Source organism: Gasterosteus aculeatus, chromosome 6, assembly GCF_964276395.1.
Source record: "Gasterosteus aculeatus chromosome 6, fGasAcu3.hap1.1, whole genome shotgun sequence".
NCBI classification, from domain to species: Eukaryota; Metazoa; Chordata; class Actinopteri; order Perciformes; family Gasterosteidae; genus Gasterosteus; species Gasterosteus aculeatus.
Genome location: NC_135693.1, coordinates 12113740 through 12126475, shown reverse-complemented (window position 1 = coordinate 12126475; position 12736 = coordinate 12113740). Strand labels below are relative to the sequence as shown.

Below are 12736 nucleotides of genomic sequence, written 5' to 3'. Positions count from 1 at the left end.
TGTATTCATAGGCACCTTGAGTCAGTGAGAAGCCACTTAGGAGGGTGTCGGTTGTGAAAATATTTGGAGTTTTGTGACGGAAAAAAGAGTTTGAGACCAGTCACAGGACTGGAAACTAGTTTCGGAATGTCAGAAAAGGCCAAAAAGTTGTCCTCTTCTAAAATCTGGTTAAGCTGAGATGGAACCGGTCAAATAATAATTCCTGGAAAATTTGGGTTCCTGTCCTTTTGCCAGAGAGGCCGCGGTTAGCTTGAAATGACTTTTCAAAGTTGTTAGAATGACCCTGGATACGTTTTTACTGACAGGCTGAGCAGCCAGCTTGGATTTGTTGAGGTGGGATGACAAGTTTTTGGTGGGAGCCCCGGACCTCTAATCCCGACCCCGTAATCTGCTCATTACGGACTGCTGGGGTATTGATTCGAAATTTGAGCCTTTCAAAAAGCTGTCGCACCCTGTGGACGGTTGGACTGGAGGAGGAAGAGGATCAATCTGTCTGCACACACACACGCACACACACACACACATTCAAGATAAGATAAGATACCAGAGCAGACAAATAGCCTTCATCTCAGACGTGTGGCCGATACAAAATATGTTTATATCCAGAAGAGTCAAAGGGAATCTTGGTTTATTTTGATGATGAAGCACTTTGGTAGAAACGGGCTGCAGTTGTTTTCCTTCCATCTACGCGTGTAATTACAAAACTGGACCACATATTGTAAAGTCTCATCAAGTTTGTTATGGCCCATGAGAGATGTTTATAGCCAGGACGGTTAGAGGGGCATCCATTCACTCAACTCTTTGTAGTGTCTTTCTGTTTGACCGTGTCATGATGGGGTTTCATTTTGGAGAAGACTGTCATTACACCAACTGGGGTTTTGAAGGAGTGACGATCTGCTCCACAAACAGTGGCAGAAATTGAGCAGGGGACGAGACGCAAACTTTGCCGTAAAGTTCAACTCGAGAGGAGCGGGGGACGTGGAGGCCCGAGGAGATGTGTTGCCTCATCTGCTCTGAACAAAACAAATGGACTAAATGTGTGTCACGTGTTGCAGGTTACATTCGTAACGCTTTCCAGCTGTGTTGACTCATGCTTCCTGTGTGGTTGTATATGTATATACGTACAGCATTAAGAAGCTCCAAATAAAAAGGGAGTGAGACCTTTCTCCCCTGGTTTCCTATCCCTTTCCACTTCTTTCCTTATGGCCCAAGCTGGACCAACAAACAAGTCATCATATCTCTCGCTCTCTCTCGTTCTCTCTCTCAGAAGGTCTCTTGTACCTCATAGGAAACAAAAATATACATCAGAGGATTCAAAACAGGTTTCACCTTTTGATTTGACTCCTTATTTGGGCTTCGATGTTTTCCAGTCGTTTTCCCGTCGAGCTGAATGTGGTGCCAGGTATTTATGTAAAGCATCGACTTGAGAAGCATTGCGGAACTCTGAGACTGAGACGGAGACACAAACACAGGAGGAGGGACAGCGAGAGATTGGACGTCGGGCCTGGCCCCTGTACAGTTTGCTGAGTGTGTTTTCCACTCCAGTCTGTCCCTCCCTCCCTCCATCTTTCTACAGCTTACAGCGACACGGACAGAGCGTCTGAATATGTGTGCACATGTGCTTCTTTGCCTTGTCAGATATTTTCTCAGACGAGTGGAAGTGAATTATAAATCAAAGCTGGCACATTTTAAGTGAGGCGTTGCTGCTTATGTAATAGCTGCTGTGGAACTCATTTGCCTGCCTGTATTTAGCAGCCCTGTGTGCACGTGTTTGCGTGCGTGTGTGTGTGTGTGTGGGTGTGTGTGTGTGTGTGTGTGTGTTATGCGCTGCGCTTTCTCTCTGAAGCTGTCACACCTTTCGCTGAGCAGATATTGTGGCCTACTTTCCTTCACTGAAGTCCGATAGTGAGCTAACGGCTCCTCTACGATCAAGGTTCCCGTCTCCTCCCCTCCTCCTCTTCCTCCCTCTATTTCTGGTCACATTGTCAGTCAAAGTGTTGTTGCTTTCAGTGTGAGATAACAGGCCCCTTCTTCTCTGCTCTCTGCTCTCTGTTACACTGAAACAATGACCTTCCACTGTTCATCCAGGCAGAGCAGCAGGGGGTGAGGAAGGGACGTCTAGGGAGGGAAAACTTAACGCTTCTCTCCACATTTGGGACGATGAGAAATAGATGTAGAAAAACAGACTGAAAAACCTGGATTTTCCAAAATACGCTCCAGTGAACGCCATGCTTAAGTGAAATGACCTGCACTGAGGAGAGATCAGAGCAGCCCCCAATATCTGCATTAAGTCCAGGTCAGGGAGTGAGGGCTGGACCGGCCACTGACAAACAGTAGTCCACTGGCCAGACTAATCTCTGTGTCTCTACCACTGGCATTCTTGGTATTTCCAGTGTCTGCGGGTCTGACCACTGGCCGCCGCTGGATAACTTGTCAGCGACTGGAAAACCTCCTGGAAAATCCAACGTTTGGAGCGGACCAGAAATGCCCCCCCCCCCCCCCCCCCTTTTCACTGATACCTTAATTTCCTCCTATGCCAGCTGACTGTAAAGCAGCCTTCTTCAGCATTAAGTGCCGAGCAGGTCTGGGGAATGAAATGTGCATCCAGTCAAGAAACTGTTAGGGTACTGCCATCAAATGTCATGTATTTCTCACAATTGCCGGACGGGCACAGCAGGGGTCTCTCGCTTCTTTCGTTGGAAAAGTCAGCTGTTCTCTGTGGCCAAGTACCAGTGCAACTCATTTCCAACACGTCCTTTAAATAAGCACAAGATTGGCAGTTTGTGTCCACAGCTGACCACAGTGTTTCACGGGGCTGCTTTGATGTCATCGACGTCTACTGCGTCCCATTTCAATAGATTGCTGGCTGCTCCCTCTGCCAACCCCCACAAGGACTGTGTGAGTTTCTCTGCTGTGTGTGTGTGTGTGTGTGTGTGTGTAAGTGTGATAGAGGAACAGTCAAGACTTCCGTCACCCCACTTCTCCAGGAGCCCCTCTTGGTGGAATTGAGGCCAGATGCTTTGAGATGCTAAAGAGCCAAACTGTCTGCTGTCGGACTGGCACACGTACAAAAAAAAAAAAACCTCACTCACCTTTTCACTCACTCTTGGCCTTTATGTCCTTTTCCTTCCGTCCCTTATCCTGCCTCTCTATCTCATTTCGCCCTGTGCATGAAGAAAATGTGGGCCTCCGCTGCCATAGCAACGCTCCCAAACAAAGGAAGAACCGAAACTCTGAAACAGCAACGAGTCGGCTGTAAAAGAACAGAAGGGGAAAAAGCAGGACTGTGGCACGACACCTTTTCTCGACTTTGAAACACTTTTTATGTGTGTTTTTTTGTTGTTTAGCTTCACAGAAAACCTGAACTCACAACTTTGTTAAGCTACAATGACAACGTTTCTTTGCCAAAGAGGACAATGTCTCTCTGGTTTGAGTGAAAAGGGCCTTGGCAGTGAGGGTCTGGGTTAATGAGGCCTGAGTAGGTTTGCACAGATTCCGCAATCTCGTACGTGCACACACGCGCACGCGCACACACACACACACACACACACACACACACACACACATTACCACTGCAAGACCTTAAAGCCGAGCCATGTGGGGGAAGGTGACAGTGAGCGACCACTCAGACAGACAGTCATTGTTTTGGAATGGAGGCCTATTATAACCTCAGGTCTTCTGGCAAAACATTAAAAGACTTCAACTCATTTTACGGTGGAGACGACTGACTTCACCCGAATAGCATTTTCATGCCTGTTTGAAGTTTTATTGTGGACTTTCGTTGAGTGGATGCGTGACAAATAAAAGGGAGAGTAGATTAGGTGTTGAGCGATTGCCTCGCTGAGGTATTGTGTTGCTGCCGTGTCTGTACATGTGGGTTTTCTTTGGCTGCCGTGGAGGATTATTGAGACTCACCTTGCCCGTTGACTTCCTCTCTTTCCTCTGTTCCTCTGTCTTTCTCGCTCACGCCAGCCGCTGAGATCGCTGCTCTCAGGATTACGGCCACCCAGGATACCGAAGATGAATATCTCTGCTGGTCTGAACAAGCTCTCAACTTCACACCACATTTTTTCAAAATCCTGTTTTATTTCAAGTGTTTTGGGTCCCACTGCTTTTGGGATCAGTGAAACTCTACCAGAGCAGTGACCAGACATTAAAACAGAAGTTACTCAAATGGTTATCAATCATTATTGTTAACACTCGTATACCAATACTTCCGCCTGCTCTGATCTAACAATTTACAACTTTCCACCTGTTGCTCTCATCTTCACGCTGGCGTTGCCTGTGGTCAGTCACGCTGTGGTGCTGCTGTTTCAGAACGGGCAGATGAAAATCTATCTGCACAGACCAGAGAGCAGGGAGTCGCCGGAGAGAGAGGGGGGATGGAAAAAGGAAAGTGAGAGGAGAAGAAAGGGATAAAGGGTGAGCATGGCTGGGGGACGTGGAGGCCGAGAAGGGGGAGGCAAGTGGAGGAAGGAGGTGGAAGAACTAAATGAAAGCATGGCAGTGGTTTTGTCAGAAGCAGGTCAGCCTGACCAACGGTTAAAGCTGCACTAATCAAGAGGTTTTGTTTAATAGTGGACGCTAATGGCTCAAAGTGGAAAGGGGTCGCTTGTAGTGAGAAGCTTCTCCCAACCCTGCAGGTTCCTCTCAGCAAACACAAGCAAACACAGTGGAGAGTTCATCAGCCGAAGAGACAGATATTACCCTCAGGATGTGACCAAAACAGAAGGAGACAAACAAAAGGAGAGTGAATATAAGAGATGGGTTGTCCTCATCATTCCCACGTGAAAGCTAATCCCCCTTTTCTGCTGAATATATGCTATTAAGTGGCTGTTTGCGAACTCGCTTGGTGTCAAGTTGATAAGTAACTAATTTGTCATGTTGTTGTTGTTGTGAAACAACATTCATTATTTCAGATTTAAGTGAAGCAGAGTTACAGAAAATGTTCTTTAATCAAGTTATCAGTTATTGAGTAGGAATATAAAAACATATGCTGGTTCAACCTATTTTATCAGTCAGAACACTGGAAACTTGTTCTCAATTGTTTGAAGAAAAACAAAGTATTGTTGTTCACACGGCTAGCACCACGCTTTCCTCGTATGCACATTATTCACGGTTTTATAAACTTCCAAAAAGCAATCCACAACAAATCTGCTGGCTTTGCTCGGGATGTGATGACATGAACTCTCGTGTTATGGATGCTTCACATCTGCTCGATATTGTTACAATATCTGAACGAGGCAGACATGTGGAAGTAAGATAAAAGCAAAAAGTAATGTAGTGTATAATAGGAAATATTGTTATTGAAATGACGTCTGTCTTCACATGGGATTCACCTTTCAGGAGACCTTACGGTGCTCAGACCTCGGTGTCTGCGCTAAATAATGTCTAAACTGGATTATCGATGCCTGGTTTTCACAAGAGCTCAGACCTCTTTGGAGCCCCCCTTCAGGCTACCTGGTATTGAAATTCCCATAAACCCCCACCCGTCCAGCCTTTGTGTTCTTTCCACTAAACCCACTTCTTTTTCTCCCGACTCATTCTTGCTTTTATAACTCCGTCCTGCGCCAGCGAATATCTCCGGAAAAGCTCTGAGGTTGTGTGTGATTGTGAGCGGCGATCTGCTGCTGCGGAATAATGTGCTTCCTCTCCTGGCTAATATCGGCGTTTTTCAACAGATTTACTATACCGGGATTATTTCCACATCACAGACCCCACTTCTGGATCTTGTTAGAGTGCAACCTCTGAACCGCTGAACCCCTTTTCTTCAGTCAGCTTTGCTTCTTCTCATCCTGGGCCAGTCGGTGGCATGTGAATGATAAACTGTCAGAAGCGCTCCTGGGAGAAGCAGTGCGGATGCTTTAAAGCTGTTCAGCATCATTTGATAGTTTTAGAGTGTAAGGAAGGAAGTGTAACGGGGCCCTTGGTTGACCCCTTTACAGCTGGCGGTGACGGTGTTGGAGTTTATTTTTGAACGACGAATCGAATTGCCTCGCTGACAGAAACCACTCATGAAAGACTATCAGGGTGATTTCAGGCACTCGAGATGTTGTTTCTATTTTTAGGGACAACGTTTTCTGTCTCCCCGTCTCCTGCTGCTGACAGCAGAGGAGGATGTGTGTAATGAGGAAGGTGGATGAAGGAGTGGAGGGACCCTCAGAGGAATGTAGCCAAGAAGTGGAGGAGGAGCGCTTTGATAACTTCAAGAAACAACCGTTGAGCAACATCAGAGGAGGAAATTAGCTTTTGGGATTGGTTGCCCGAGTAGCCAGAACAAAAACAGACCCTCGGGGGGGGGGGGGGTCAAAGGGGTGGGAGGGCCGAGTCAGACCAGCTCCCCTCCGCTCATCAGGGGGTCACAAGGGTTAACACTGAGGGGGATCCCGGTTGACGGTCACACAGGCTTGTTAATTCTATTATCCCCGCCTGAGTGGTCTTTGTCGGGGTTGGGAGTAAAGAAGAGGTGGGGACGTCTGGATGAAAGGTGAATGGGGGTTTCTCAGGCCTTGATTATTTTGGCATGGGAGGGGATCACATACCACACATATCTTAATCTCCTTGACTCATGGGTAGCTCAGGAAATCTGTCTCCTTTATTTCACTCCTCCACACTCCCCGTCACACACTCGTTTTTCCCCCTTCGATTCCCATGTAGCGGTGGATCGGACGTTTTTTGATCCCGCAGCCGCATCATTTGAAGCACACTGAGGCTACGGAGCTGCCACAATACAAACTATTGTTTTACAATATTATGCTGTACTTAAAGTTACTGTCAGGGACTGTTAACTTGTAATTAAACAGATGCCTCTATGTGACCTACATAAATAAATGAGAAAATCAGCATGATGATTGGCTGGTTTCTGTATAGTTATTCTTAATGCTTGAGGAAACCAGGCAAGTAGTCAAATTTGAGGTTTTCTAAAGGTATTCTATGGCTCAGAAACACTACCACCATGCCAAAATCAACACAAAATTGTACATTTGAAAATGCTTTTCGTTTGGTTTTTATTGTGAAAGAGTCTGCAACATGTATTAGCGGATTCTGGCCATAAGCTACAATCTTACTTTATGTTTGCTTGTTTAATCCCCAGTTCTTACCCTCCACATGTTGAAGTGTCCTTGAGCGAGACACTGAGTCTACATCCACTTTAAAAATGCATAACAACTTGGAAGTTAAAAAACAAACAAATTCAATGACCCATAATGTCATAAAACTTTGTTCATTTTCAAAACAACTTTGGTGTGTGTGTAAGAGATGATGTAAGAGATGAACACCAGAAGCATTGTAAATAACCTTTGAGTCCATAAAGGGAGATTATAGAGGAATATTCAGCACAACCTTTTAATATTAAAGTGTAGGTTACAATAGTATTCTGTTCTATTTTCTGTATCCCAGCAACCAATCTCTTGTTTACACCGGATAATTTTTTTTCTATTTCTTTTCCTTTCTGAAACGTTTCTGAAAGGGTTTTAAAACCAGAACGTATTGGTATGTATGTAGCCTGAGCTTCTTTACAGCAGCTCATGCTTATAGCGGGTTAAATGCAGAACTCAAATCAAATGTACGAATCGTGTGCGTGCATGACGTGTGTGTGTGTGTGTGTCAGTCGGTGTGATTGTGTTCTGCCTGGCACTGTGCAGACATAGATGGATTATTCCACTCGGCCAGACAGATTTGGTCTTGGCTCCACAGACTGACGATATGTGTCTTTCCCCCGGTTAGCTTAAACACTGACAATATTATCTGCAGATTGGAGGACTTAATCCGCTGCCCCTGATTATTGTGCTGTTAGTAATGTGTATCCACGAGAACCGTGATCATGAAACAGTGAAGGGACTAGTTTTCAAATCCATTTAGAAGTAATACGCGGACGACTGCTCACCGCGTTCAGACAGGGACGTTCAGGAAAATCACAGCGCAGCTGCTCGATGACCGTGACTCATTGTCTGTTTCTGTGTCCGACATCCTCAGTCTCCACTAAACCCAGCCGCTTTTTCCTCTTCCTGCCTCGCTAATGACTTTGACAATTATTAGCGGCATCGCCAAAGACATGGGGCGGATGAGGGGGGGCATCCGGATATTAATAAGTTTGTGTGTAAAATAAATGTGTCACATTTTAAGATTGCAATTATCAGAGATGATGCATTAAATGACATTAATTTGAACCATTCAAGGATAATGATAGGATGATTTGCCATTCAATTCATAGCTGACCGATTAGCTATTTATCACATAATGAGTGTAATGTACATATTCTCAACAGATGCACATGATATCTACAATTACAATTGCTAAGATACCAATAATACAATTATTAATAGCAGATTTTCGGGTCCCTTTCATGATATTAATACTGTCAGTACAACAGTGTTGTCAGTGTCAGTTGTCAGAGTCAGGGTTGATGTTATTCGTAAAACATCTATGACAGCAGTAACAGGGCTCTGTGAAACAATATGATTCTAAAACACATGGATGGGATCCAGCCATCATCAAACCGCCCACGTGAATACATCTTTAGTAGGTGTTTAGTTCTCTGAAAATAAATACAACTCCTAATCTGTATAGACCAAGACCAGTTGCTTGACAGTAACATCTTATTAGTAACACTTTCTTTACTTGTATCTACTTGCACATATACTTGACCGCCAAGTTAGATAAGAGATCACCTAACACTGAGTTTAGTGCAGACATTAGTACCGCTACACTCTGGTGTGAAAATGTTTGCTAATCTACAACACAGTGTGTTTCTTTTTTATATTTTGTACCTATTATAAAGTTGTTAAAGTTGTTTTTGTGAGATTAATTTAGGCTTTTATATGTTTGTAACGACTTGCTTTGTGTAGCTGCTATTTTTGCCAGGTCGTCAATCATAAAGTTAAGAGAAATGGCTGAGTAACTTCATCCGTTGCGTCTGGAGTCTGAATGCATTGTTTCATTTTCTCTCTCAGAGTGTGTGGTGTGTCTGCCACCGTCGGGTTGCCATGGCTTTGGTTCAGGCGTTGCCTGTGACCGCGACTGAGCACCAGAATCCAGGTCTCGACGTGCAGCAGTGCCGGCCTCTATCATCCCACTCCCCGTCGGGCCCCTGCCCCGGCCCCTGTGGGCCCTGCAGCTCCGGGATCGCCATGGGTTCCGTCAGCAGCCTCGTATCGGGCCGAACGTATCAGGAGAGGCACTGCCGGGCCGCCAGCGAGTTCACCGCCAAGTCTCGTCGCTCCACGCCGGCCACCAGCTGCTTCCGGCTCCAGGACGACACCCTGCGCAGCGGCAGCTCCCTGGAGCAGCTGCTGGTTATCAGCAACCAAACGCTTCCCCAGGCCGAGGTTCTTCCCCCGCCGCTGCCCACCAAGAAGCAGCCCCGGCCCGGTAACTCTGCTGGGGCGAGCGGCGGAGCGCCCGCTGGAGTGGCGACTAATGGAAACTTGGGCTTTGTGAGCGACGAGGTGGTGATCGGAGAATGGAAAGACAACTCTGTAGAAGCAACCGCGAGCCCCTGCAGCGACTCAGAGGACCAAAGGGACAGCAGGACCGGCAACATTGGAGGGCCTCCTCCCAAACTCATCCCTGTGTCGGGGCAGTTAGAGAAGGTAAGAGGAGCAGACTGAAGAGCTGGACCGATCGGTCAGGCAGATATACTCCGCTGATTGCAGACATTTCAGTGTATATGTTGGCCGATAATTTACAAGAATCATAGCAAAAAAGCAGCTTTGAGGTCACAGAAAACAGATCTGTAATGGAAAATCTGTTTAAAGTTATTAATATTAATGTCAATATCTGCTTTAAAAAATCAGTTGAGCGATGACAGATTGTGCTTCATGTGAACGGTTTGCTGATACAATCTGATGAAAAGTAAACACGTAGGCAAAAAGAGTACTTCTGATTATATTTAGAAGTGAATGACTGGCCTCTTGGCTCTGACGGATCATTTAACAGCCACTCACCTCGCAGAAACATCACCATCCTTGCTTACATTCACTAGTTGAACCACAAGGAAGATCGCTAAGAGAAATGCTTACAGAACATACAAGGAGCTCCAATATTCTCCCTCCTATTTGTTTCTCTGCCCTTTAATCCCCTCCCTCTCTTGCTTGTCCCTCCATATATCAGGTTAAATCATTAAGAAAATTGCTCAAGAATATCAATTAAACCACATTAAACAAACCAGAGACTGGAGGGGTGACCTGCCACTCGCCGCTCTCTAATGACACGGTGCTAATTAACGCTCCCGAGCTTTTTTTAATCATAATGTTTTTTTTATGAACGTACTTTCAGAACATGGAGAAAGTGCTGATTCGTCCTACGGCATTCAAACCTGTCATCCCCAAGAATCGTCACTCTGTGCACTACTTGTTACCGCGGCCTGGAGGCAGCCTGACGGAGAGCCAGGCCAGCCTCAACCTCCTGCTGCCGCTCGCAGGGTCCAACGGCGGCGGCGCCGGCGCAAACGGCATCGGAGGGAGCAGCAGCTCCGGCTCTGAAGGGAAACGCAACTCCTACAGCGGAGGCCGTAATGCACGGGGCAGCCAGTCGTACTCCATGTCGGATTCCGGGAGGAACTCGCTCTCCAGCCTGCCTACTCACAGCAGCACAGGCTACAGTCTGGCGCCCAGCGAGGGCTCGGGCTCTTCCGGGGTGCAGCTGGAGCCCGCGCCGGGCTTGGGCCGAAACACTTCAGGTGCGAGTGGGAGCCACGGCCACACCAACTCAGACAGTGGACGTTCCTCATCCAGCAAGAGCACAGGCTCCGGGTCGCTAAGCGGGCGCGGGCAGCCGCTGTCGGACAGCGGGTCGTGCGGCCACTCGCCGCCGCTGGTGGAGGGCTACGAGGCCGTGGTGAGGGAGCTGGAGGAGAAGCTGAGGGAACGAGACCTGGAGCTGCAGCAGCTCAGGGAAAATCTGGATGAGAATGAAGCTGCCATCTGCCAGGTGAGACATGAAGACATACTCGCCAAAACAAACAGGTCTGAACACATAACCTTTAAGAGAACGGATAAAACATTGACCTCTGACTCGTGTCTTCTGCTCTGAAAGGTGTATGAGGAGAAGCAGCGGCGCTGTGAAAGAGAGATGGAGGAGTTGAGACAGAGCTGTGCATTAAAGATGAAGCAGGCTTCTCAGAAGGCCCAGAGGGCCCAGCAGGTGCTACAGTTACAGGTATGCTAAGTATTTCAAACTCTTTTAAAGGAAGAAGGAGTTTAACTTCTTATTTGAGTCTGAGATTCCGTATTTGATGGTGCATGTCTTAACAAACATCAACATATATGTTTCAGTGAAATATGTATCGATGTGTGTCGTCAGGTATTTCAACTACAGCAGGAGAAAAAGAAGCTGCAGGAGGACTTCTCCTCGCTGCTGCAGGACAGGGAGACGCTGGAAAGGAGGTGTGCGACCATCCAGAGGGAGCAGACTCAGCTGGGGCCTCGTCTGGAAGAGACAAAGTGGGAGGTGAGTCAGACTGGAGAGGTGTTGGGTGGAGGTGATTAAAGCAATTTTGAGTCTGGAACAGGATGTTTGTTTTCCTGATACAATTATAAAGTGCCCCTGAAGTAAAGGTGTCAGAGTTAAAACCTAGATGGATTGAATCAACCTCACAAGGAACCAAATTTGTATTCTGTCATAAGACCGCATTTGTTCTGTATTTTCTGCACTCCCACCTAACCCCTCTAACTTGTATTGCTCATGGTACTTTAGGTGTGTCAGAAGTCAGGAGAAATCTCCCTCCTGAAGCAGCAGATGAAGGAGATCCAGTCCGAGCTCAGCCAGAAGGCCGGAGACATCGTGGTGCTGAAGGCCCAGCTGAGAGAAGCGCGTTCTGAGCTGCAGGCCAGCCAGGCTCGATCTCACGAGGCCGCCGCGGCGCTGCGGACACGATCTCTGGAGCTGGAGGTCTGCGAGAACGAACTCCAGAGGCGCAAGAGCGAAGCCGAGCTGCTCCGGGAGAAGCTGGGCCGGTTGGAAGAAGAGTCAGCCCGCCTCCGTGACACTCTGTCCAACTACGGCGTGCACTCTCTACCTGCAAATCTGACCACGAAGGGGCAATGCATGAGCCTCTCCCTCCAACAGGGTAGAGGAATGGCGGGGAGAGGCGGTCCCAGCCCGTCTTTGTACCGAGATGCGGAGGAGAGCCATCTGGTGTGGGGGGGGGAGAGCGATGAAGCCAAGGCTCAGAGGCAGAATGCAGAAGCAGTGCTTGGATTCAGACAACAGGTACACGGTTTTTATTGAGTCATGCGAATGTCACAGAAAATGCTGTAATTTTTCCTCTATTAGATTTATTTCATGCTTATAGTTAACTAACATAATATGATCAGCTTCATTTGATGGCATGATAACGTTCCTTTTTATTTTCTGCATCATTAGTAGCAGTTTGAAGCACAACAGTACATGTCTCTGGTAATACTGCTTGTACTTTTACTTAGTACAAGCTCAATATCCATTATTACATTCCATTAGTATTACCTTCACTCAAGTAAAATAACTAAATATGTCTTCCAGCACTGAAACGGTGGAGTTTCTAACATTTCGTCTCCCTCTCGCAGGTGGACAGGCTGAAGGCTGAACTCATGTACGAGAGGAGGACTAATGAGGAGCAACTGTCCCGTTTTGAGGATGAAAGAAGAGTGTGGCACGAGGAAAAAGAGAAGGTAAAAAGTATTGTATTTCTTAGTGATTAACTTTCAATGTCACACACAACCAAATAGCTTACTCTGATTCTTCCTTCTGATTGACTCAC

The 12736-nt window shown here is 46.9% G+C and overlaps 1 protein-coding gene across 2 annotated transcripts in view; it reads left to right on the top strand.

Annotated features, from left to right (window-relative positions):
- The window catches only part of LOC120820586 (leucine zipper putative tumor suppressor 2 homolog), a 31069-nt gene that overhangs the window by 15364 nt on the left and 2969 nt on the right, over window positions 1–12736 (top strand). For both annotated transcript variants that reach the window (XM_040178532.2, XM_040178533.2), the window contains 6 exons: window positions 8952–9590; window positions 10276–10929; window positions 11035–11157; window positions 11302–11448; window positions 11695–12210; window positions 12543–12647. In XM_040178532.2, the coding sequence (XP_040034466.2) occupies window positions 8985–9590; window positions 10276–10929; window positions 11035–11157; window positions 11302–11448; window positions 11695–12210; window positions 12543–12647 (2151 nt within the window). In that variant the 5' untranslated portion in view covers window positions 8952–8984. The remainder of the gene's footprint in view (window positions 1–8951; window positions 9591–10275; window positions 10930–11034; window positions 11158–11301; window positions 11449–11694; window positions 12211–12542; window positions 12648–12736) is intronic.